The following is a 26,523-nucleotide window of genomic DNA, read 5'->3' on the forward strand; positions in this document are numbered from 1 at the left end:
CTCTTTCAGCTTGGCAGTGACCTTGGCGGGGGCATTGGAGGAAGTCCGGCAGTAAGTGCCATGCGTTTTTTTTACCATGGGATGCGCTGCCCCTGTTTGATGTCTTTCCTATGCACACATTTTCAGACCAGCCACCGCTGCTGTCTAGCACTGTACACCAAAACTTTTATAGCAGTATATGAAGAGTAGAAAATAGCATAGGGATACTTGGAATCTTTGGGGTCATACACCACATGTGGTACGGGGCATCTTTAGGGATTGGCGCTCTGGTGTTTACAAAGATCTTTGTTTTCCTGACATTAAAGAGCTAAATGGAACCTCCCATCTTGACCAGAGAATGCTTTTATTCTCTGGTGTCATCTAAAAAACTTGACAGAGTCACTTGGACTCAGAGTGAGACTCTCCTTTTAAGTCAATTTGGGGGGGTGCGAATATCCTTCTACCCCAGGAGAGTTTTCTACTAGATATTTATGCCTAAATGGGGAAATAAGACTTGCCTGGACCCAAGTAGAAATGGATCTGCTATCTAAGTTGGAGGCTTCTCCTTCTTCTGTGGAAACAAACTTCCTTTCCTTGGGGTACTTGTAGGCCTTTTGCACAGAATCATGGAAGCTAAAATTGGAAACAAGTGAAAAATCTTGACCACTGTGATCCTAATCCTACTGATTACTATCTCAATAGAACTTCTAAAGAGTGTTTATCTTATCAACGATGATTAAAAGGACAAAGAATATACTAATTCAACTCCTAAGAATACTGTAATTATGGTGTGTTCATATTGATTTATCAGTATTACTAAAATATATAGAAACATTGTAAGGACTATTAATCTGTTCTTCCTGATCCCCACCCCTCCCCTTTTTTCCCATGTGCAGGTGGGACAATCCTTCATTCCGTCATCAGTGCCTGCAACCTTTGCTCCTTCACCTACTCCTGCTGTGGTCAGCAGTGGTCTGAATGACCTATTTGAACTCTCTACAGGAATAGGCATGGCACACGGTGGATATGTGGCTCCTAAGGCTGTAAGTAAAGCAACACTTTTTTAATGGACGGGACCCAAATTACTTACCTTCTAACATTTGTTACTTCCCCTGATAGTAAATTCAAGGTTTGGGCCCTTGTTTTGGATGATTTAAGAGAAAGATGAAAGGTATCCTCAAACTTAGCAATAGGAAGCACTATAGCATCTTTGTTAACCATTTTTATAATTAGACTTAAAATTGGCGTTACTAAGTATTTGAGTTTTCTCATGTTTAGAAATATTGTCTAGTTTGTCAACACTGAAGTCAGTAAGTCAGTCTAGTGTAAATTTGATACATAATACAACCTCAGGGGGGAAATACAGTATAGAGAAGTAATTTTTTTCTCTCATTTCTTCCATTCCCCTTTCCATTCATATTACATATGGATTCTGCAGTGCCTGCTCAAGTTTGGTGTACCTTTTTAGAGTTCTGATCTAGGTGTGTGCCATTGGTGCTCTTTTAGTCTCGGTCTTGCTTAATGTCATGCTCAGATGGAAATTCAAAAGGGGAAAACTACCTTTAATGTGGTTTTGGATCCAAAGTGGATAATGAATGAATTACATAGAGAAAATAGGTACAGTAAACCCTCGATTTTTGTGGACCTCAATTTAACGGACTTCGAATTTAATAGACAAAATTTCTGGTCCATATGTCATATGTGAAAATTAACACCATGTTAATTTTTAAGTGCTTTTAACCAAGATTTGCTTATAATTAAATTAATAGGTTATTTTTTTTTTTTGGTTATTAATTCACTATTATTTTTAACAAATTTTAGCAAACAGGCCATATGTTGGAAAAAACATTGTAGTAATTTCACCAACATAAATATTACATATCTACAACTATAGTCTACATATTTAAATACAAGAGTCATTGCTCGTAAATTATGTTTGGCAAATGATTAGCCCATGATCACACTGCCTCTCGCATGGTGATTGGTTCTGTTGTCACTTGGCATGACTTTCTGCAGCAGTTTTAATGCATGGCACCTGATGTTCCAGTGTGCACTAAGCCACATCCCAGCCATGTGGATTTGTTTACTCAAGGTGACTGGTGAATGCATGCATTTACTAGACCTATTCAGTATAAATTTAAAATTACTGTAATACATACAGAAAACTTTTCTGTGAAATTAAACTTTTCATACATACTTAGCTTTGATTACAGAAATGTCTACCTAAGTAAAAACAGGTTAACTAAGTGTCAGTTTTTTAACATACGCATTCGAAAAACCTACTTTATTATATAATGGACTTTCGACTTTAACGGACACCCCCTCACCCGAATTAGTTCGTTATATTGAGGTTTTACTCTATTCAGATATTTAAGCAACATCTGAGTACTTACTATTTACTAGAAGCTGTAGTAAGAGTTTAGAGACATAGTCCTTGCCCTTAAGGAGATTTTCGATGATGGTTTTGTAGCAATAAAAAAGCCCTCAGAGATTATAGAGGTGCATTCTCATTAGTAGATTCCGTTTCTTCTCTTTTAAGCCTTTCACCAAAGCTGCTAACAAAGTCATCGTAATTACCTAAGGAAGTGAAATTTATCTTTATTTAAAAACAAATAGCATCGAGCTAAATCTTGTCTGGTTCCATTGGACTTCTTACTGTGTTTCAGGTCTGGCTGCCTGCAGTAAAGGCTAAAGGCTTAGAGATTTCTGGAACATTTACTCATCGTCAGGGGCACATCTATATGGAAATGAACTTCACCAACAAAGCTCTGCAGCACATGACAGACTTTGCAATCCAGTTTAACAAGAATAGGTAAGGAATATGAGTCCTCATCTAGATCCATGTGTACCTTGTGTCCATCAAGAGAATGTTCCATTAACAATAGGTAAAAATTCTCATGTTGGCAAATGCTAGATGTAGAGTGAATGCTGGCTCTTGCATGCCTATTTGGTTGTCAGCTTCAATTCTGGAGACCCTAGGGAATCTTGCTGGGGAACTCATCCATGTGGAATGAATAAACCAGACCTTAATGCCTTCTTAAAGGATTCTTAAAACATTCTAGAATGTTTTACTAAAACAGTTTATTTAAAAATTTTTAAATTTGAAATCCATTTATTCACTCAGCAAATAATTGTTCAGCATCTGTGTGCCAGATATTTCGAGGTACTGAGACTAGAGTAGTGAACCAAACAAATGTGTGTCCAAAGCTCATGTTTTGGTGGGAAAATTTTAACACACTTCAGTTGATGTCAAAAGTATAGAAGACAGACACTATACCTGGTTAGTTGAATAATTAAATATAGGCTAAGAGTCTGCTTTTAGCAGTGAATTCTCTGCTTTAATAAGGAGAGCATGAAGAAGTGTTGATGTCCTAGAATTCTGAGACATCACTGGTTTTTATTCATTGTGGTTCAGGAAACTGACTGTGGGACTTTGATGGCAGGTCCATTTATTCATAAATATAAAATATTCAAACTTTTTTTTTTTCCTAACAAAGTAGTAATTGGACCTCTAAAATAAATTTAATAATATTTATCATTAACATCTTACATTAGTTACTGTCTTGTTTCTAATCATTTGGAAATAACTGGATTTGGGGGTTTTCTGTCAAGACCAATTATATTTCCAGCCACTTTTAAGGGAGCTCATCATGTTAAAGGCCAAAACTGTTGGGGAAATATATTGTAATAAAGACAGTCTGCATAGCCTACCTTCACACTTTCATTCCTATTTTTCTTTTTTTAAGTAGTCTGATACTTAGAAAAGTTTATATTTTTTTGTTCTGATAGTTATACCTTTTTTTTTATAAAATACCCATAGTCCCTGCTTTCTATAGTCTGTTGATTTCCTACTGTAACTTATATCTTCTCTTCTCTGCCTGTTACATAATGTCATTAGTACTATCTTTCTTTGGGTTTACTTTAGTACTTAAAAATATGTTTCCATTTCTATACTTGATTTATCATCTTTGACCTTCAATTATGACAGATGAAGCCCACTTGCCTCTTTCCACTTCCTTGCTCCCTTTTTCTCTCTTTGTAAATTGTATCATTTCTACATTTTATCACTTCACCTTTTATTTTGTCTTGGATTTGTGCTTATTTCCAGTCCTTTTATTTGTTTCCACTGTCATTTCTTGGATGTCTTCTAGTAGGTTCCTCAAAAATGTTTTGAGGAGCAATGCAAGGGTCATGTGAACAATAATCCTTGGATCCTTGCAGGGTCAAAACTGTGACCTTTATATTTGAAAATTCTTGACTCAAACTGTTCTGCTCCAGTATCTTTTGTCATTGAATGTTCCTGTGGAAAAGTCAGTTGCCAGCCTGGTATTTTCCACCATATAAGTGATTTGATCATTTTGCTTGGCTGCCTGAAGTTTTGAAGTCCAATAATTTTATTGGGATATTCCCAGTGTTGACCAATCGTAGTCAGTTTTTCCTGGAATAAGGTGTGCCCTTTTGGTATGTACATTGAAGTCTTTTATTTTAGGAAAGTTTTCAGGGTTTATATGTTTAAACTTCTGTAGTGTTCTGTTGTTTAGATTTTCTTTGTTGGAAAATTATGCGTTTATTGGCTTTTCTTTGTCTATCTTTTATATATACTATTTTTCTAATCTTAATTGTAAATATACTATATATCTTATAACCTTTTTTTTAACCTATTACCACAACACTATTACTATACTCTTTAATATTATCAAATATCCAGTCAGTAAATTGTTACAATTGTCTAATGTTTTGGTACAGTTTGTTTTGTCTGTACAGCCCCAATGAAGTCCCCCATACATGCTAGTTGGTTGATAAGTGTCTTAAGTCTCTCTTAACCTGTGGATTCCTCTTCCCCTCTCTGTTTCCCCTGAAATTTATTTGTAGATGAAATTGGTCTTTTATCTGTGGAGTTTCCCACAATCTAGATTTACATCTGCCAATTGGAGGCATATCTATAGGCTTGAACAGATTTAGACTTGGTCTTCGTGGGCAGGGGTGATCTTTTTCTCTCATTTCTGTTTTATATTATTTGCATCTTCTCATTTTATTCTCTGTGTCCCTTACTATGTTTACTGTGGTGTCTCTGCTCTTGTTCTTTGTAGCTCTGTCTCTGTTGCTATAATTGTACCTTTCTATAATTTTTTGTAAATAAAATCACATAGTATGGAGTTTTTACATCTAGTTTCTTTTGCTTAACATAATGCTTTGAGCTATATCAGTAATTCATTCCGTTTTATTGCTGAGTAGTATTCCAGTGATGAATATACCACAATTTGTTTACCCTTTCACCAGCTGGTAGATTTTGGAATTGTTTCCAGTTTTGTTTTTTATGACCAAAGCTGCTGTAAATACTCATGTACAAGTCTTTGTATGGATATGTTTTCAATCTTCCTTAGCATTGGTATTGCTAGATCACATCGTAAGTGTGAGAGTTCCAGCTGTTCCATATCCTTACCAATTTTAACCATTCTTATAGATGTACATAAGTAGTATTATATTTTAATTTGCATTTTCCAGAATTACCAATGATATGAGTATTTTTTTTATAAGCTTGTTGATCATTCTTTTATCTTCTTCGGTGAGGTATCTGCTCAAATCCCTTTTTTGATTGATTGTCTTGTTATGAAGTAGTAGAATTTCTTTATATATTCTGGATACGAGTCCTTTGTCAGATATATGTCTTGAAAATATTTTCTCCTTTGGTTTGCCTTTATTTTCTTAACAGCGTTTTTCAGAAAACAAAAGTTTTTTATGTAAATAAAGTTTATTTTACAATTTTTATTTTATGGCTTATGCTGTTTGTGTTCTAGCTAGAAATCTTTGCTTAACCCACAGTTACAAATAATTTTTTCTGTTTTTTAGTAGATGTGTTATATAGATTTAGCTTCTACATTTACTTTTATAATTCATTTTGAGATAACTTTTACATATGGTGTAAAGTTAGAAGAAATAAACTTTCTTTCCCGTAATACATCTTGAAATCAGATAGTATAAACTATGCAACCTTATTCTTTTTTGAAAATTGTTTGGGCTATTTTAGGTCCTTTGCTTGCTGGGATTTTGACTGAGTACAGTAACTAACTATGTAGATCACTTTGGGGGAGAAGTGATAACAATGCTGAGTGTTCTAACCCATCACCGTGTTATATCTCTCCATTTATCTAGGTTGTCTTTAAATTCCCTCTGCAGTGTTTCATAATTTGTCACGTATAAATCTTGTTGCTAGTATATAGAAATAGAATTGATTTTTGTATATTGAGCTTGTATTTTGCAACTTTGTTGAACTCGCTTATTAGTTCTAGTAGCCCTTTTGTTGATTCCTTAAGGTTTTCTACATAGAAAAGTCATGTTATCTGTGAATAGAAACAGTTTCATTTTTTTCCTTTTTCAGTTTTGTTTGCCCTCCCTCCCTCCCTCCCTCCCATCCTTTTTTTCTTTCTCTCTCTTTCTCTCCCCCCCTCTTTCTTTGCCTGATTACCCTAGCTAGGATCAGCAGTAAATGTTGAGTACGTGTGGTAAGAAGGGACATTTTTGCCCTGTTATAATTCTATGGGGAAAGCATTCAGTCTTCCACCATTAAGTGCATTGTTAGCTATAGGTTTTCATGGAGGTTGAGGGAGTTCCCTTCTGTTCCAAGTTTGCTTAGTTTTCTTATGAGTATTAAATTTTGTCAAATGCTTCTTCTGCATTTAGTGAGATAATCATGTGAGGTTTTTTTAGTCTCTTCATATGGCAGATTACATTGATTTTTGAAATGTTACACCAATCTGTATTCCTGGGATAAATCCTGTTTGGTCAGGATATGTAATCTTTATAAATTGCTGGATTTGATTTGCTAAAATTTTGTTGAGTACTTTTTGTATCTATGTTCGTGATGTAGTTTAGTTCATTTCTAACATGATTTATTCCTTTTCCTAAGTTTTATTGTCTCCCCTTCACCTTCTGTTGTCTAGTCTTCTCTTTCCCAGGTGCTTCCTTCTCTGTTGTGTGTCCTTTGGTAGCTGCAATTGCTTCATTAAGTGTTCTTTTCCCCTTAACCTCATGTATAATTGTTTTATAATTCCATTTATTTCAATGGCAATTTATTTTCAAGTATGTTTTGTTTGTCAAGGAAGTGTACTACTTCTGTATTACTTTTTAAGGATAGTGTCTTTGAATAGGCACTGTGTTTATACCATTTTGATACTCGTATTTGAAGACTTGGAATTTACAGGGCTAGTTATTAGCAGGAGGTTCTGGTAGGCAAGGAAGATAAGCCACGGTAGTGTTTTAGGCTTTGCTTCTCAAGAACTCTCCTTCTTTTACTATACTGTAGCCACAACCCCTTTGCCTCCCAGAACCTGACTTGATTCAAGAAGACTTTTTATTTCCATCCTGAGCTCTATGGATTCTTTTACTGTTCTCTGCCTCCAAGGAACAGAGCCCTGTCTTCAGGGTATTTGTTTCCCCTTTGGAAAGTGGTGCTTTTTGAGCTCTGTCACCCCCAGGCTCACCTGGGGACTTTCCACCTTCTTTCTTCACTTCACCTCTATGTTTTCCCCTGTTTGATCTTAGTCCTATTCACAGTACTTTACACTAGGAATGGGGTTCTCTTCTGAGAATGGATATTTACAGTCAGTCTCTGAGGCCTCTACTACTAGTTTCCTTGGAACTTCCTGGGCCTCTCTGCTGCACCTCCAGAGCTTCTCTCACCAGTTCTGCTGATCTCATGTGCTGAGGCCATACTTAAATATAGTTTGGAGTTTGCAGGTTTTCTCTGACGTGTAGTTTTATAGGAGGGGAAGTTGTAGATTTGTAGGGAATTTTTCCCTCCTTTGTTTCCTTCATATCATTTCCAAGAGGAGCAATTGGAAGATTTAGAACTAAGCTGCTGCCATGTTTCTATGCCAATATCGACTACTGATAGAGTTTGTTGATCATGAGAGCAAGATCAAAAGAGGAAAATGGTTTCTTGACCTATAAATGTTATGCCAAAGTGAGTGACATGTTCATGGGATCACTTCATTATTATATTTTGATATTCTAAAGTATAGTTTATCTAGGAAAAGGAAAATGTTTTTCTGCCATCCTATGACTCTTGAAAGAGATACTACTTGTATAAACTCTTTAACTTTTATCATTTATTTATTTGTTGTACCTGCAGGCCCACTTTTTCCTTCCCTCTCCATCTCTGAAATTTATTTTTTTAATATGTCTTTATTGATTTCAGAGAGAGGAAGGGAGGGAGAGAGGTAGAAACATTGATGATGAGAGTCATTGATCTGCTGCCTCCTGCATGCCCCCTACCAGGGATCGAACCCAAAACCGGGGCATGTGCCCTGACTGGGAATCAAACCGCGACCTCCTGGTTCATAGGTTGATGCTCAGCGGCTGAGCCACACCGGCTGGGCAGACATTTATTCTTAAGTTTCTCTGATGTGAGATATGGCTGCCCTCCTTCATATGCTTTTTTTTGTAATGTAACTTCAGACTCATGCTTTTCCCATCTCTTTACTATTCTTGTGTTGTTATTATTAGGCAGGCTTCTCTGAGAAGTCAAACTGATGGGTACTGTACTCACTGTCTGTCTTAGTCTTAGAAAGTGGCCATATTTGGAACTACAACTGCCTTTTTCCTAATGATTGTATCCTGTGTAAGTAAACACAAAAGAAAATGAGAATTACCAATAAATTCTCTGGACTGGTCAGGCAGGTTATCAAGCTAGTGAAATAATATAAACGTATTGTACTTTATATAGGGGATTATTCAGTCTTTTTTCTTTCAAGGATTATCTAAGGAAAGATGTATTTTTAAAAAGATACTTATTGCCCGGCCGGGCATGGCTCAGTGGTTGAGTGTCGACCTAGGATCCAGGCAATCGGGGTTCAGTTCCCTGTCAGGGCACATGCCCAGGTTGCGGGCTCTATCAGTGACTCTCTCATCATTGATGTTTCTTTCTCTCCCTCTCCTTTCCTCTCTCTGAAATCAATAAAGATATATAAAAAGATACTTGTCATATCTCCCCCTCATGGTGTGATAAACATTAGAAACTTTTAGAATCCAAGCACTAACAAAGCAATTCTGTGCTTATGACTATTTGTCCTTCCTCAAATTCATTTAACAGAAAACAAAAGTTATGTTGTAACCAGTGTTGTAGTAAATTAGAATTGAGCATCTGGGGTCTTACTATTCCTTCATTTAATATTATGTAAAGAATTATATTTCCTTCAAATGGAGTAAAAAGCCATTGAAACCCAATGATGTGGCTAAATCCTGCCTCTTGATTAACTTCTAGAATTTCTTCACCCTCTCTCCTAGCTTTGGTGTCATCCCCAGCACTCCTCTGGCCATCCATACACCACTGATGCCAAACCAGAGCATCGATGTCTCCCTGCCTCTCAACACCTTGGGCCCAGTCATGAAGATGGAGCCTCTGAATAACCTACAGGTTAGAGTTTTACTTCACGCAGGGTACAAGTTGATATCTTGCCAATTTTATTTTATTTATATATGAAACAACCTCTCTCTTCTGTATATTAGATTTGATCTTGGGGTAGGATTTGTAATAACTCTGTGGAGAAGAGTTTGTTTTTTGTTATTTATTTATTGTTAAAGTCATGCATTGAGATGGAAAGTTATTCATTCTTTCATTCAAACATTTAGAAACTTTTTAAGATCTTTTTTACAAACTTTTTGTTCTTAAACCTTACATAGAGAATTTGAATGTCATTTCTATAAAAGTAGATTTTAGTAGAGAATCAAGTGAAGGTTATCTTTAAACACCTAACTTATAGTTAGGTTATCTAGATTTAAATACTTGTTGTTAACACATATCTATGATAAGTGTAGCAGAATGTTAGAGGAACTCGGAACTTTTATCAGGTCTACAGGAGCCTCTGAATCTTGAAAATATTGTATTTTTTAGAATGTTTAAGTCCTAGGTTAGAGTTTTATTTAGTTTTCATCTATTTTGAATTTCTCTTTGAAATATAAGCTTTCTGGGGTTCAAACAACATGAAGGCAGAGTGGTAAGCATGTGAGCTGAAACTGTAACAGCCTGAAGGAATATTAAACGCTGGAAGTTGGGTTTGTTGTTATTGTTATAGCACAACTTATTTCAAATGGACAAAAAAATTAGTATCATTTATAGTGTATTAAGATAAATTGCCTTAGAAGGGGAGCTTCCTTTTCAGTACGTTGAGGTCTATAAGATGTATCTAGAAAATTCACTACTGTGGAAACTGAAGACTGCTTAAATTGAATGAGGGGAGGGGAAGGGCCTGTGGCTTTTTTTTTTTTTTGCTTTTTTGATTAATTGCTGTAACACTGTCCTTCAGGTGGCTGAGTTTCATATTTTCTTTAGACATCATTAGGCTCCTAAGCTACTGCAGGACAACTTTGATGCTATATAAATTCTGCCATTTTGCTAGCATTGATACGGCTCTTGAGTCTTCCACTCCATTAGAACTATTAACTCCATTCATATTTATTTTTGTTACAAATCTTACAAAGCAGGGCACTTCTGGGTGTTGAGGTCCATATTCTATTTTAAGGCTCTATATTCGGTTTTTATAAATTGCTTGAGCTCATGGTTGCTGCCATCTTGTGTCACTGTTGCTAAAGGCAGGCAGAAAAAGATGCACTGTGCAGGACAGTCTGAAGACACAGCAAAGAGGATTGGTATTCCCATCCTGCCAAGAACTTGAAATGATAGAATAGTCTGAATGAGACTATAAAATATGTTTAAAATGATTTTAAAAATACCAACCTCCACTTTCCAATCAAGACAGGTGGGATTCCATTGCTTACTCTTCTGGAAATACTATTGTGAGATACTACTACTGGTGGTGAGACATCAACAGAAAATTACTTGGAGTTAAAACTGCATATTTCTCAGTAGTGTAAATAGCAACCAGACAAGCCTGTTTTCCAGTTCACTTACTGCCTCGTTGCTGCAGTTGTTGACTGCCTCTTTTCCAGCAAAGGGTGTAATGATTTAGAGTATAGATGGGTGAGTCACAACATAACTTGGCTCCAACTAGAAGAATAGAACAAGGATTACTGTGCATATGGAATCGGCTATTACTATGATGAGAGTATGGTGTTAAGGGGCTTTTCCAGCACAGAATCCTGAAGTAGGTAACTAACCCAAATCTACATCTGTTTTCTTTGTATTGAAATCTAACCTCCTGTTGGCCCAGAGAGCCTGAAGCCTGATATTTGAGGACAGTCAGCATGAGTGCAAGAATGCTTTACTTTAGAAATAGGAAATGGAATCCAGGTCACAAAAACCAGGGCAAATTTTCTGCTCTTAAAAAAGAAACAGTAAATAAACTAATGTCAGTTTTCTTTCCTATTCGCATTTCCATTTCACATCAGTGAAATGAACATCCCAAGTAGAAACCTTCATAACGTTTTTGTTTTTACAAACCTGCCATTATAAAAAGCAAAATTGAAACAGGCTCACAGATACAGAGAGAACTGATGGGTACCAGAGGGGAGTGGAGTTTGGGGCACTGGCTAAAAGAGGTGGAGGGACTACCAAGCACGGATTTGTAGCTACAAAAGAGTCACGGGAAAGTAAGAAAAGCATGGGGTATATAATCAATAATGTGGTAACTATATATGATGCCAGTTGGGGTACTGGAAATATCAGGGCGAGCACTGTGTAAAGTATATGATCACTTAACCACTAAGCCATACACCTGAAACCAATACATTTAAAAAAAAAAAAAAAAGAATTGATTCTTTCTGTATGTAGTTTTTATTATCTTTCTGTCTATTTACCTATCACCTTTAAACCCCACATGTGTTGTTTAATAAGGGGACAAATATTAATTAGTGAAAAGAAATAATGTCTCTTGGTTTTTTTCTTTGTCTCTTCTAAAACAAAGCAATATTTCATCAGTTCTATTCATTTAAGCTTTGAATGATTAGGGCAAAAAGTACTGAAGATGCTAGCTGGAAAGGACACAATCTTGCAGTCCTATTTATTCATATCCTTAAGATCTTTGTCACCCAAAAGGTTTTGTGGGGTTTTTTTTGCCAGTGTATGGCCCTAAGAAAATTCTGTCCCTTGCTACTCCTACATTGCAGTACCAACCTGTGAGTAAATCAGTTGCAGATGGTGCCTGTCCCTGATATTTCATGTCTTACATATGTCCATTCACACTCAAAGCCCACAGCTCTAGCTATTGTACCAGAAAAACTGGTAAATGCTTCCAAACGGAAGACTTTTTCAGCCACTTCCGTCAAATGAAGCAAACCAGCTAGGCATCTGCTGACTTTTCTTGACTGTTGTGCAGTGCAAACAAGTTCAGCATTAAAGCCTCCTTTGGTCTTCAAGATTCATAGTTGAGGACTGTGCACTCTGATTGTTTTTATGGGACCACATACTACTTGAATGGAGGTTGAGTCCTTGATGTGGTGGATCTTATGGGAACTATAAGAGATCCCCAGGTCAGACAGGTAGATCCAGTGCTAAAAGTAACCCCTATAGATAGGACAGACCCTAAAATACTCCATTAGCAATATGTAGGCAATGGAGTCTTGGTTATGAAAGATGAAAACATTTTATTACCCAAGAAAGGAAAAGAGAAAATTGCTTTCTGTGATTGCTACTTCAAGTTTTATCTATTTTTTGTGTCAATTCAGGACTTTAAACATATCCTTTAATCTCATCTGAGAATTAGAGTATCTTATATATGAGATATTTCTTTTCTTACTAGGTCGTCCTGTTTGAGAACACTCCTTATCCTTTTTGTCAAGATACCAAGATTTTACTAGGCAGTATCTTTTATCTTAATATAACCAGCACTCAACTTGCTTCTGGAACTCTCTTTACGAATGTGCCTATTAGTAGCAAATGCCCTGCCTGAGTAACACACATAGCAGTAGACAAGAACTCTGTATTCTGATAAGCAGAGGTGGTCTAATGGAGCATAAATCTGGCCTCAATGACAAGAGACAGTTGTTCCTAAACCCAGAATTCAATTCTCAAAACACCCAACATTGGGAACTAGTGCATCATAAAAAAGGTCCTGTGAGATCAGATTACCCAAGTAACAGTAGTCCATGCTATGAATCTTGAGCAAATGATAATGTATTTCATAAAGTAGTTCTAAAGTAGTAATAAAAGTGACTTGTGGGTTTTCATCTATAAAAATCCCAGCCATCTTTATATTATGATAGTAAGTTAAGAGTTGATGATGAAAAATGGATCGGTTTTGTGTTTCTGGTTTGATAAGTGATTGGAAAAAGATTTAACTATGAGATCTTTATGCAATAGGGGACTTTCCAAAGCCTTAATGTATATTATAGGTAGGAATTGAAGGGAACTCCCTGGGATTTCCAGAGCTGTATTGAAGCCCACTTAAGAGCCATGTTTTTCCCTCATGCATATCTGCACTCTTATATTTTGCTGTAGCATTATATTCGGTGAGAGAGGAAAGTATTTGCTTTGTTCAAAAATTTTATGTAGGGATTATGCATAGGCTTTATGTTACTGAGGCTCATACGTCTTGAAAGTAAAACTTGACAAAACCTTTAAGCCATGTGAGTACAAACATAAAGAATGTAAAATCTCATGGTTGGAAGAGGTAACTTTTAATGTCTGTTTCAAACCCCGTTTCTGATGGAATTGACCCTATATGAGCAGTGATTGGAGTCTCAACATCTACATGAATGCTAATGATTTACTACCCAAAAATAGCCTACTTCATGTTCCTAAAACTCTGTTAGGAAATCATTTATATTGAACTGAAATATGTCTTTAAATTCTATCTGTAGATGTTCATTTTATAGCCAGGGTTTTATAGAAAGTTTCTGTATGAATCAAGGCTCATGGGGCCTGAAAATCAGTCACATGGGCCTATAATGAAAATACTCAGTCTGAATTCGTTTTCCTTTTTATTCCACTTCAGGAAAGCGTAAGTTTATGGAAGGACATTTATTTGTATCTACAGCAAAATAGATGTCAGTTTATTGTTCTAATTTTTTTTTTTAATACATCTTTATTGATTTTAGAGAGAGGAAGGGAGATGGAGAGAGAGAGAGAAACACCAATGATGAGAGAGTTATTGATTGGCTGCCTCCTGCCCGTCCCCCACTAGGGATCAAGCCCATAACCTGGGCATGTGCCCTGACCAGGAATCGAACCACGATCTCCTGGGTCCTAGGTCGATGCTCAACTGCTGAGCCATGCCGGCTGGGCTATTCTTCTAATTTTAAGAAAAACCAGTTAGAAGTAGAACTGGTAAATGTATTTAGTATCAGTTACATTTTGAAGACTAAGGAACATATTATTTAATCATTCTTGAAAAGTGTGTGAATGAATGATGCTCCTTGGTATGGTGGCAACATTTCTTCCCAGGAACTGTTGAAGGAGTTTGGAAGGCAAGTACTCCAAATATGAAAGCACAGGACTTCTCAGTTCCATAGTTCATGTTGTGTTCCTGACAATAATTTCTCTTCTGTGTATGACCTGTTTCCCCAGTAAAACTACCCAGAGACAGCATCTGTGCACATTGTCCTGTCCATGTGCCCAGTCGTGTTGGCAGCCACGTGCCCTTCTTTCCACGTTAAGGTTAGATAGTATGCCAGTCAGTACATAGGCACACCTGTGAACCTATCTGATTTCTGACTTCCTGCTAACTCACCTGAGGCTGTATGCTTATTATTTAGGACCTAGATTAGGTTCTAAATCAGTTTTAGCCCAGGATTTTAAAATGAATCATGTTGGTTCATTCTTATTACTGAGGTCTGTTTTCCTATTGAGTTTCCATTGGGTCTTCTGCCCCATGACATATCAGACAGGGGTGTGGGATGTCTAATCACTTTAACTGATAGTTTACTAGTTCTGTCTTCACCATTTTGTGATTCAGTACAGTATAAAGTATATTTTTAAGCTTAACAATAAGCCCTACACAGCAAAGAGTTCATATTGTTCATGTAAATAGTATTCTAAGGTGCAAAAGCTGTAACCAAGGGCACATCAGCCAGTCCTAGCAAGGTACACAAAGCTGTCATTAACGGGAAAAAGAAAAATCAATGCCTTAAGGTTTGGAGTCCATACAGGTCTGGCAGAACCTGTTTAGGGTAAGACCTTACGTTTTTGGGAATTTATCTGTCAGGCAGGCTGAAAGGCTTGTGAAACTATACAGTAATTTTGTTGTAGGATGCTGGAGGAAGAGATAATTTGGGCCTTGTAATAAAGGTTTCTGGATAGTAATCAGATTGGTCAGTATAGTATGGCATGTGGGTTCTCTATTGGCAGAAAGAGATCACATGTACATTTGCTGTATCTTTCTAATTTATTTTGCCTAACATATAAAACATGTTGAACATATATATTAAAGTTTTAACATATAAAACTTTTTAAAAACGAGGAAGCTACCTGGAACAGGAACAGATACAGTATGTCTTAGCATTATTTTCCCTTGACCTGGGTTCCTTGTGAAGCACACAGCTCCAAGTGACCCTTTCCACATAGGTATGGTCCTATCAGAATTTGTGACAGCTGCTTAATTCTTGCTATACCACCACTCTGTTATGCTCAGGTTTACATAGCCAATCTGGAAGAGCTTGTATTAATATTTTTCTAAGCAGAAAAAACAAAATCCTAACAGTGGCCTACAGAGCACTATGGGATCTCGCCATGCCTCACCTCATTGACTTAATCTGCTACTCCTCCCCTTACTCCACTCTAGCTACACTGGCTTCCTCATTGGTCTTTAGGTGGGTTTGAAATGAAAGTCCGTATTTTAACCTAAAGATGGTAGGTATTTTTGGCTTTGACTGGAAACACAGAACAGGTAGATTTAACTCCAGCAGCTAGCAGAAAGAGCCACGTCTGTTTGAGCCTCAGATGACATATCACACAGTTGGAGTCAATGCCATTAAAAACCTGTCTCTCAGAGCAATTCCCCTAGGATCAGTTGACTAAGTGGTCTGGAGCTTGAAACCCATCTGAATCATTATTTCTCTGAGAAATGGAGATGGTCAGTGTCACTGCCTGGTCTTAGCTTGGACCAGCTGCAGATAATCTTCCCAAAAGCTAAGTGGAGAGCAAGAATAAAAGAAAAAACTATTCTTTAGAGGCTTGGAAAGGTCACAAGTGACGTCATGGAAGAGGAGATGATACACTCTCAAAGGTGAGCTGTGTGCCACTTTCCTTGGTTTTTCTTGTGGCAGTGCCTCCTGTGGTTATCTGTGGTGAGAGGCTGCATTTACCAGAGTTCAGACTGAGTTCATTTAGTACCTTTTTATAGTATTTTTGAGTACACTGGAACAAGGTAGGAATATTAATTTAGCCTGTTTGTCTCCAGCTGTGCCACCATAAAGAGGCTGCAGCTACTGCAGCAGGCTTCCTATACTATGGAAAGAAACTAATTGCTGGTTACAGGCTGAAGCTGACAGGCTGCTCTTTCCCCAGGAGCCTCTGAAAGTAACTTTTAAAAATCATTATTATTCTTAAGCATTTATAGGCTCCTTTTGTGTTTTCCAAGTGCCTCAGAATCATTTCTATTTGCTCTTCCTATTGATGTCCCAGAGAGGCAAGTTAATGTTGTTATGGCCACATGTTGCACGTGACAGACCAAAGGAACAGTGGATTAGATAATCTGTCCCTTGGTACCATCTGTGATCTGCTTTAGGCATCCTCAGAGCAGAAGCTCAGGTGTGCATGTCCCTTAGCTCATTGAACCTATTTCTTCACTACTTGCTTTTAATTTTGTGTATGAGTATTATGGTTTCTATACCTTTTGACTACAACTTACAATAAGAAATATATTTGACATAGTATATATACACACACAACACATACATAAAACTGAAACACTTTCAGGAAACATTACTTACTTTCATGAGATGCACTATATTTTCTATTCTATTTTTTATGCCAGTTCCAGCCCTCTAAATTAATTGTAAGAACCACCATTTGGTTGTGACCCACAGCTTTGTTTTGTTTTTTAGTCCTCACCCAAGGATATGTTTATTGCTTTTAGAGAGAGGGAGGAAGGGGCAGAAAGAGAGAGGAACATCGATGAGTTGCCTCCCGTATTCGCTCTGACCGGGCATCAAACCTGCAACGTAGGTATTATATACCCCCACCGAGAATTGAACTGGCAGCCTTTTTGGTGTATGGGAGGATGCTCCAACCTGCGCTGGGGCATGACACACCGTTTTTAAAAACACACTGCTAGGAGGTACTTGAAGCTGAAGAATACACGTGACAGATTTTTCTGGAGCATCAGTTTTATTCAAAGGTAAAGGGAGAAATAAATTTTTTATATCGAAACGTATAGATGCATAATGGAATAGCATACAGCTTCAAAGAAATTGAGTTTTTATGATGGGCTACTTGGTATTATACTTCTAATCCCAACCCTTCTTCCCACCTTCACCCCAGTATATATGTCCATACTTTTCTGTTAAGAAAATAGACTAGAAAAAAACTTAAGAAGTACTGTTCTTTTGGGAAGTTCATGCCAAGTTCACATTTTCATTAAACATAAATGGTTGTTAGGAACTTTGAGTAGTATATTTGGCATTATTCATATTGAGTACTTAACTCTGCCAGTTACTGTTCTAGAAACTGAGTATACAGAGTGAAAAAAAGACATATCTTTCTTATGAAACTTTATTCTACTGAAGGTGGGGCATGTGGCACGGGGACAGGCAGTAAACCAACAAATAGGTAAAATAGTATTTTTAGTAGTCAGATGAGGGCCATGAAGGAAAATAAAGCAGAGATTGAGCAGGGAGTCCTGGGATTGGAAATTGGGTGGTGTAATTTTATAAATATGTTGGTCTTGGAAGATCTACCTGAAAAGATAGTATTTTAAAAAGCAAAGACCTAAGGGAGGCTGGGAATGAGCCATGCATATTACTGAAGGAGGAGAATTCCAGACAGAGAGACAGCAAATGCAAAAAGCCTTGACAGGAACATGCCTGGTATGTGCAAGGAGCTCAACAACAGGTTCCTGCGGCTGACATGGAGCAAGCGGGAGGAGAGTTGTAGCACATGCCATCAGGGAGGTAACTGGCATCAGATTATAGGCAATTGTAACTTTGGCTTTTATTCTGAGTGAGATGGGAGGTCATTGGAGGTTTGAGTAGAGAAGTATTTGTGAGCTGACCTACATTTTAAGTTCACTTTGGCTGCTGTGTCAAGAATAGACTGGGGAAGGTAGGTATAGGGGTGGGGGAAACCAGTGCAGAAGCATGGAGACCATTAAAAGGCTTTGCAGTTTTCCACTTACTGAGTTTGGAAGGACAGCATGTTCTTTTAAGGATGAGGAGGAGAGATCAGGAATTAGTTTTTGGACATGTTCATTTGAGATATTATCGAAGCAGAGATACCAAGTAGGCAGTTGGATATATACGTGAATCATTGATTTCCCATAGGCAAGCTAGGTATTGATGTTAAAGCTCTTGGAAAATAGTTCCCTGGCTTGTCTGGATTACGTCTTCCTATTCTGTACCTGTTGGGATAATTTCAAAAAACAAGGATCTCCCCCCTGCTTTCAAAGCAATCAGTATCATGCTCTTTAAGGTTGACTCAGTTGTATTTCAAAGGAACTGCCATCTGGATTGGATTCGAACTGGCTTCATACTGTGCTCCCTGATTCTTTTATGCCTTAACCCCCTAGGAGTGATTGGTGTATCCTCGGAGAATCTGGTGTTCTTTGGGTTGTGATCGGTATTCTTCCTTAGCATATAGATGTTATTTTAGCTCAGTGATTTGAGGCTAAAAGAGCGCACATATCCCCCCATCCCTGCCTCATTGAGTATCAGTTTATGTAATGAGGGAAATGTTACTGATGGGCTTATGTTATGCAGATGAATGATGTGGAGGTAGAAAAAAGGATGAGAAGTGAGCATTTCATTCCATTTGCTCAACACCTTCCCCTTCATTTCATGGACAGATATTCATGTCACTAGTATGCTAGTGACAAATGAGAGCCCCTGCACTCGAGGAGCCCATTGTGTTGAGGGTGAGGCAGGTGTAAACCTTTATTGTACGCTATAGTGGAAGCGTATGCCCTTGGTGCTATACAGGAAAGGATAAGAGCGGATCCAGAGAAGTCTTAGGCTTGAACTGAATCAATCTGAAGATTACATAGTAGGGCCCTGGCCAGGTAGCTTGGTTGGTTAGAGCATCGTCCCAGTACACCAAGGTTATGGGTTCAATCCCTGGTCTGGGCACATGTGAGAAGCGACCAGTGAGTGCATAAATAAGTGAAACAACAAATCAATATCTCTCAAATCAATAAAAAAAAGATTACATAGGTATTTTTCCAGACAGCTAAAGCTTCAGGAGAAGACTTTATTAATAGAAAGAACAGCATGTAAGAAGGCACAGAGCTGTGAGTTTCAGTGTTTGGGGAACAAGAAGTAATTTCAATGTGATTGAAGTTAAGGAAATGGGCTAAAGAGGTAGGCAGGGACCAGAACCAAGAGATGGATGTAGCACTAGCCAAGATTAAAAGTTTGAGAGCTGTAAAATGCAGATTTAGAAAAGCCAATGGAAAAGACCTGAAACATTTCCTCCCAAAGACTGACCTGTGTGCAGTTGATATTGTCAAGAGATGATATTTTACTAAGGGTTTAGTAGCAGGAAGAAGCAGGAAGCTAACAGTTTGCTAATAAGCCCTTTTATCTCTTCTAATCTCTTAGCATAGTAGTACTACATTTGAACATGTGTAAGATTTCGGATAAATCTAATATGGTTATCCTTATTATGAAAAATTCTGAGTTTTAAAAAAAAAGTGAAACAGAAGACAGTGAAGGAACAGGGAATTTTTCCTTAACAAAAACTTGTTATAGTACTTACTTTAAGCTAGGCACCCATTCTAAGTGCTTTGCGAATATTAACTCATTAACCCATGCATTCAGTACTGTTATCTCCATTCTACAGACAGAAAATTGAGCTGAGTACTACTCGCCCAAAGTCATACTCAGCTAGTGAGTGACAGTCAAAATTTGAAATCAGGTTGTCTGTTCTGGTTCCCTAGTCCATGTTCTAAACCACTGTGTCCACTGCCTCTGCTTTTCCCAGCTTCTCAGAATTATTCTAGAACAGAAGTCCAGGGAAAATTTTCAGAGTGTCCTGAAACCCCTGAAATTGTATGTCAAAATATTGCACATATGTTTTTCAGAAAGAGGGTCCATGGCTTTCATCTGTGTATTAAGGGTCCTCAAGCAGAATGCTGAACTAACCTAGCGGAGCTTTTCATGTGTTTCATCACTAAAGAACTCCCAATTGTAATATGGCTTCCCTCAGAACACTATGTATAAGTTTTTGGTTAAATATCACCAATATTATCCCTTGGAGGACAGGGATTATCTTTTCTGTATTCTTTATATCGGAAATGGTTAGTAAACATTAATAAATGCTTGAATGAATGGCACATTGTGAAATACGACTTTTATATTCAAAGATGATCGTAGATAATCACATTTCACTACCCCACCTGTACCACCCCAGTTTTCATTTCTAAATGCCCTTCATAGAGCTTGGCACTCCTCTATCCTCTTAGTTTCTTTATGTGAAATGAGTCCTCCTCTCATTGCTAAATGCCCCATTAATTAGAAAATGTCTCACAGAAGCCCACGCTGGTATAAATCTTTTGAAGTGGTGCTTTAGTATCTCAAAAATATCTAAAGTCCCACTTTAATGTGAGGTTGGTTTCTCCGCTTACATTGAGAATCCTGCTGTCATGATATTTTGGGCATCAGGTTATGTGATATAGGTCAGAAACTCCTGGAAGGTTGGTAATTGAAAGGTTAAAAACACACGTTACAAGGAAAGTAATTTGATGGATCCTTCAGGGGGAGAGAACCGGAAGACTGTCAAGTAGACGTAACCAAACTTACAGCAGGACATAAAGGTACTATTTAAGGTGGGGAAGAGAATAAATGTAAAAGAACTGGAAGTACTCTGGAAAGAGGATATTTGGGGCTCATGGCCAAAGTTTTGATGATGAGATAGATATGCTGTTGAAGTAGGGGCATTTGTCCCAGAGAAAAAAGGTGTTGGGAGTTGGGGGGATAGCGGTGCTAGGTAGGCACTTCCCCCCCTTTATTTTCTTAGAGCAAAATGAAAGAAATAGGCATGGTTACTGATTATAGAACTTGCCCAGAGAAATGTTTCCCTGCAGTGCCAAGAGCATAAATAGGAAAGTCACTAGTGACAGAAACCAGTGGGAAGTAGTGGTTTAGCAGTTCTCCTCCTACTCTCCCTTCTTACAGTATATGGTTCTTATAATCTGCCTCAGTGGACTCTGCCTGTTTCTGAATATATACATCAATCAGTGTTTCCCCTGAATAAAAATGCAACTTTATAAAAAATATAAACAGCATGCTCTGAGTTGAATGCAAGGCCATGGTAGAATTACAGCCTGTCTAAGTCAGAAGCTTATATTGTGAGAAGAGAACTCATTTTTTTGCTTATTCAAAGGCTTTTCCCTTTTTTTTCTTCTCCTCACCCTAGGATATGTTGACTAATTCTAGAAAGAGAGGAGGGGGGGGGGAGGAGAGAGAAACATCAAAGTGAGAGAGAAACATTGATCAGTTACCTCCCATATGTGCCCCAACCGGGGATCAAACCCGCAACTCAGGCATGTATGTGCCCTGACGGGGAATCGAACCCGTAACCTTTTGGTGTACGGGATGACATTCCAACCAGCTGAGCCAGCCAGCCAGGGCCAAAGGCTTTCCTTCGTATAGTCATCCAATTTACCAGTATTTGACCCACAAGCTTTTTCCAACCATAGGACTTAGAAAATAAGATTTTATAAAAGAAACAACTTTAAAACCGGCATCTAAAAAAAGGTAATGGGCAGTATGAGCAGTTAATGTGGAGAGGGAAAAACTCAGGTTTTAGGGTCAAATTGCATGTGACCCTGGATCTTTCTGAACCTCCGTTCCTCACCTGTAAAATGAGAGGGGAGTGACACCTACTTTGTTTGGGTTAGTAATAACGAGGATTAGAAATCATATCGTTAATAGGTATTTAGTAAGTGATAGCAGCAACTATTAATAACCATACAAACAAAAAATGAGTAGAATACTCTGGGTGCAGAACTCGTCCTTGAATTCATTCCCCCTGTAGCTCCTCCTAGAGAGAGGTAGTGTTGCAGGTTGTCACAGTACTCTGACAGTGGAATGAGTAAGGATGTGCTTTGCAATGTATGGGCTGGTGTGTCTTGATTTGGGGGGGTCCTGCACTGTCTAAAGGAGAAAGAAATAGGGTGATATATTTCAAGGCACACAACTGTTCTTTTCCTCCTACCTGGCTTTCTACAATTTTCTGATTTTCCCTTGTTCTTTCTTGGCAGGTGGCTGTGAAAAACAATATTGATGTCTTCTACTTCAGCTGCCTCATCCCGCTCAATGTGCTTTTTGTAGAAGATGGCAAAATGGGTATGTCCTCCTGTCCTGCGAAGTATATCTTTGCCCTTCCTCTGAGTGTTAGGCAGAGCGTAGCCCAGAAGTACAAGTTATTTTGAGGTTTAAAAAAAATGGCATGGGTAAGGCTATTCTAAAGCTTTAATGATTGCTAATTAATTATTCGCCTGAGTCACAGTGGTCTTGTTTTGCTGTTGGTCTCTAAATCACAATGCCAATTTTCTGAATAACCCCAGCATACAGAGTACAAACATACCTCATTTTATTGCACTTTGCAAGTATTGCATTTTTTTTCCACAAATTGAAGATTTGTGGCAACCCTGCATTGAGCAAGTCTGTTGGTGCCATATTTCCAACATTTGCTTACTTGTGTTTCTTTCACATTTTGGTAATTCTCTCACTATTTCACACTTTTTCATTATAATTATAGTAATTTATAAAAACACTAGTGTTCCCCATGTGATTGTTGCCATTTCTCTCTTCTCGTACTTAGGAAACCACCATCTAATAAAACTAGCATATATTGGTAAATATCAAATTGTATCAGCACTTAATTGATTTGGTTCTTACAGTGACTCTTTGGGTAAGTGTGACAGACGTAATTATATATGGTGAGATTAAGGATCAGAAAGGTTACAAACTTACCCTAAGTCACTAAATAGGAAAACAGTAGAGCCAAAACTAAACCCTAGATGTAAACTATTTTCCAATGTATCTTAGTGCTACTGATGAGGGATTAATTGACCTGGAGTGTAGCACCTCTGCATAGCCAAGAATCGGCTCCAGGCCCAGGCTACTCCTGGCTGAATTGCTATTGCACGAGCCAGCACTCCAAAGGAGAAATGGAACAGGGCATCAGAAATCAGCATCAACAGATTGTGCATATCCTTCCTTTTCCCCTGCTTCTCCATACAGAGCGCCAGGTCTTCCTTGCAACATGGAAGGATATTCCCAATGAAAATGAGCTTCAGTTTCAGATTAAGGAATGTCATTTAAATGCTGGTGAGTAATGACTACTTTTCATTTTCATCTCAGTAAATCAAATTAGATATTTATTGTCTTTATTTACCTCTTCTTATATCCACTTTGTTTCTAGCAGTTATATGGTAGATATATTACTTTGCAAACTTCTCTTTAAAAACTTGGGATGTTTTGATGTAGATACTAGATTACTTACAAGCCAACAGATTTAAGAAACAAATTAGACTGTTTCCATCTTCCCAGTTCAGTAGTTGCACATGTGTTAGTCATATTACTTGAACATCCAGATAATTGAAGTGACACTTAAGAATGTGCGCTCTTCCTAGAATTAAAAGGACTATTTTTCCTTTTATATCTACCTTCGGTATTGGAGGAAAAGTGACTCATTCTGATACCCTTACTTAGAATTTGGTGTTTCTTATTAAATAAGCATACATCGTAGTTGATTAAAGACTAGTTGGTAACCTTTTTCTTTCTTGCCTTGTGTCCACATTTATCCTGATTCTAACCTCTTGAATCACCATTAAAAAGCCCCAGACCCTTTTGTAGTTATTTTTATTACTATAATAGAACATCAGAGAAGTAACCAAGAAGAAAAACAATAGCAGCTATCAGTCCCTAGGGCTTTGTTTCACTGAAGTGTTCCTCAGGAGCAGAAGGATTCCTAAGTTCAGAGTCCTGCCTTTGTCCCAGTCCTTTTTTAGTGCAAGGTTAAGTTTGAATGAAAGTGAGCCTTGGTGCTTGGTCCTTTACTCCTTTTTCTTCATTTATGCATCACGTTGCCCCCAGGTGTTGGCAGTTCTCATAAGTGGTTTCCGTATGCTGCCATCCTGTTGTAGCTAGAGCATAGTGCTAAGAGAAGGAGGCAGTGTGGCAGGTACAGAGAGAGAGAGACTGTCTTCTCATTCTAAATCTTCTCAATTTAAAAGTTTTCCTTTTAAATTTTAGTTTTTGGGGCTCTGTGATGTATGTATTCATCCTCTGTTCAGACAGATCTTTTCTTATAGGGCTTCTCCTTAGCCCTTGAAGAGGGTTTGAGGAGATCAGTCTTCTATAATTTTTATTGTAATAGCTATTAGTTGATTTCCTATATCTGCCTTCTTTCTAGGTCTTGGTCTAGGCTTCTCATCATGACTGGTTGCGTGTTTATTAAACAAAGTTAGAGTTTTTGCTATGTTTTCACACTCACAAAACCATACTCAAATTGAGCTGCTTTTTGTGCCGTGTTCTAGGTAGATGACAGCGTTACCTGCCACTCTCTCTGAGGTTCACTGGTCAGTTACCACAAACCTCATTTGATGAGTGTGGAAGGTTGGGCAACTTTCCACAGTACAATAAGCTATTGTTCAGGAAGCTGTCAGGTGCTTCAGGAAGCTTGTCAGGTTCACAGTGGCTGCTAATGGTAAGAACCAGTGTGGATCCTGTTAAGAGAAGCAGCCTCTGTACCCAGCTTGGAAAAGACCATGTCCTTCGTTGTAGTTACTATTGTAGTAATTGGTCCTATGGCAACATTTTGTATATTATGCCCCTGAAAACACTTGTTATTTAAAAAAGGGAGGAGAGGGTCCTGTGGTCAGTGAAAGTTGAAAAATATAGTGCATGATGTGCCTGTCTTAGAAAGTGCCATTGCACATTAGCACACTAAAAGCTGAGGAGTCCTACATTGAGGACACCTGTTTAGATCAATGTGGACTGGAATTTAAAATGACAGGATGTTATTGTTAACATTTTTTGGAACACAAGTGTTCCTTGAACACAATCTGGGAACACATTGGCCTGTAGAGACACAGAAAAAGGCCAGAGTAATTAGAAAGAGGGTTTGGTTTCTGACATCTAGTATGAAAGGGACATGCTTTTAAAAAACAACAAAAAAAGGAAGTTTGGATAACTTAGTCTGGCCTGGCCTGCCAAAATAATAGAAAAGATCCCCCTGCTTCCAGATTGGAATTGTGAACACTATTACACCTTGATGTACGTTCGTGGTCTTGCCAAAGAAGTATCTGGCCTTTCTCCCAGTGGGGCTATGTCCTCTGATGTAGCCTGGAGCAGTTTCTCAGAGAAAATCCTGTTCTGATCAATTCTGCCATGGCTTCACGCCAGTTTCTCCTTGCTTTGGGTGCTCCAAATACCAACAAATGGGTTTTCCAGTGAGACACAGCTCTATGGCAGCATAGCACATGGAGCAGAGCAAAAAAACAGCCACTCTGTGTTCTCCAGGAGCCCAAGGCCATCCTTTTTCCCACTAAATCACTGCTAATCTTACAAGGCCCCTTCCTGCAACTGACCCTTTCTAGCTTTTCCTCTGCCTTCACCCCAAGGTCTGGGGTGCCCTGGCCTTTACATCTCCTTCCATTCTTGAAGGCTCTATTAACATGACCGTTTCCAGGTTTAGTGCCTTCTGATTCAACACCCTGGGTCTAGCTGAAAGCTAAAAATACCATCCTTTCCAGCTGATCTGCCCTAATCACAATAGTACCAACACTTTAAATAGCTTTTCTGTGGCAGAGTAGACATTTGACAGATGGCAGTAACACTCTGAGGGCTATGGGAACTTACAGGCTTAAAAGGACTTACCAGCTAGCATTGAGCTTTTTCTTTTGCTCTTCCATTTCTTTCTAAAGAAGAAACTCTTCAAGCATCAATAATTAATCAGATCATAATAGAAAGGTCTATATGATGGGTTGCTTGTGGTGCCACTACTTGTATAAATACTAGAAGATATTAGATCAGAAAGGCACACACTTGTGGGTATCCCTGCTTTCTAGCACTGGTCATCTCGACTAGTGTCAAGAGATCTTTATGAATCTGCTTTGTAGCTTACCATTATAGCTGCATTTGGAGTTGGTACATGTCTGGGACCACTGTCTTAAGTAAACAAGAAGTAGTTGCATCTCCAGCCATATCCAGAAAGGAATCTTTCTGGCAGTCTACAAACCTTTTTTTCTTTCTTTTTTTTATGTTTATTATGCTCTGAACAGCCGAGGCATGTTGTATTTACAGGGGTGGGCAAAAGTTAGGTTTACAGTTCATACGGAAAATAATACAGTAAGTAATAATAATAACTGTGTTTCATGTACTCACAACTGTAAACCTATTTTCCCACCCCTGTATAGCATCTAGTTTGGCACTGTAGTAAGGGACATATTTTTTCTGGCAGGAGGACTAGGTGAGGGTGAGCTCTGTTTC

At 38.1% G+C, this 26,523-nt stretch overlaps 1 protein-coding gene and 1 pseudogene across 2 annotated transcripts in view; one reads left to right on the top strand and one right to left on the bottom strand.

Annotated features, from left to right (window-relative positions):
* AP2B1 (adaptor related protein complex 2 subunit beta 1) overlaps positions 1-26,523 on the top strand; it is a 99,515-nt gene that overhangs the window by 63,158 nt on the left and 9,834 nt on the right. The window contains exons 15-20 of one of the 2 annotated variants that reach the window (XM_016207041.2): positions 10-51; positions 876-1,022; positions 2,646-2,791; positions 9,265-9,394; positions 22,287-22,371; positions 23,272-23,358. In XM_016207041.2, the coding sequence (XP_016062527.1) occupies positions 10-51; positions 876-1,022; positions 2,646-2,791; positions 9,265-9,394; positions 22,287-22,371; positions 23,272-23,358 (637 nt within the window). The remainder of the gene's footprint in view (positions 1-9; positions 52-875; positions 1,023-2,645; positions 2,792-9,264; positions 9,395-22,286; positions 22,372-23,271; positions 23,359-26,523) is intronic. The other variant, XM_016207042.2, reaches the window with a different exon arrangement.
* Positions 10,258-13,022, bottom strand: LOC107532574 (ubiquitin-conjugating enzyme E2 variant 1-like; annotated as a pseudogene).

Source organism: Miniopterus natalensis, chromosome 17 (genome assembly GCF_054644295.1).
Source record: "Miniopterus natalensis isolate mMinNat1 chromosome 17, mMinNat1.hap1, whole genome shotgun sequence".
In the NCBI taxonomy this organism is placed as follows: Eukaryota; Metazoa; Chordata; class Mammalia; order Chiroptera; family Miniopteridae; genus Miniopterus; species Miniopterus natalensis.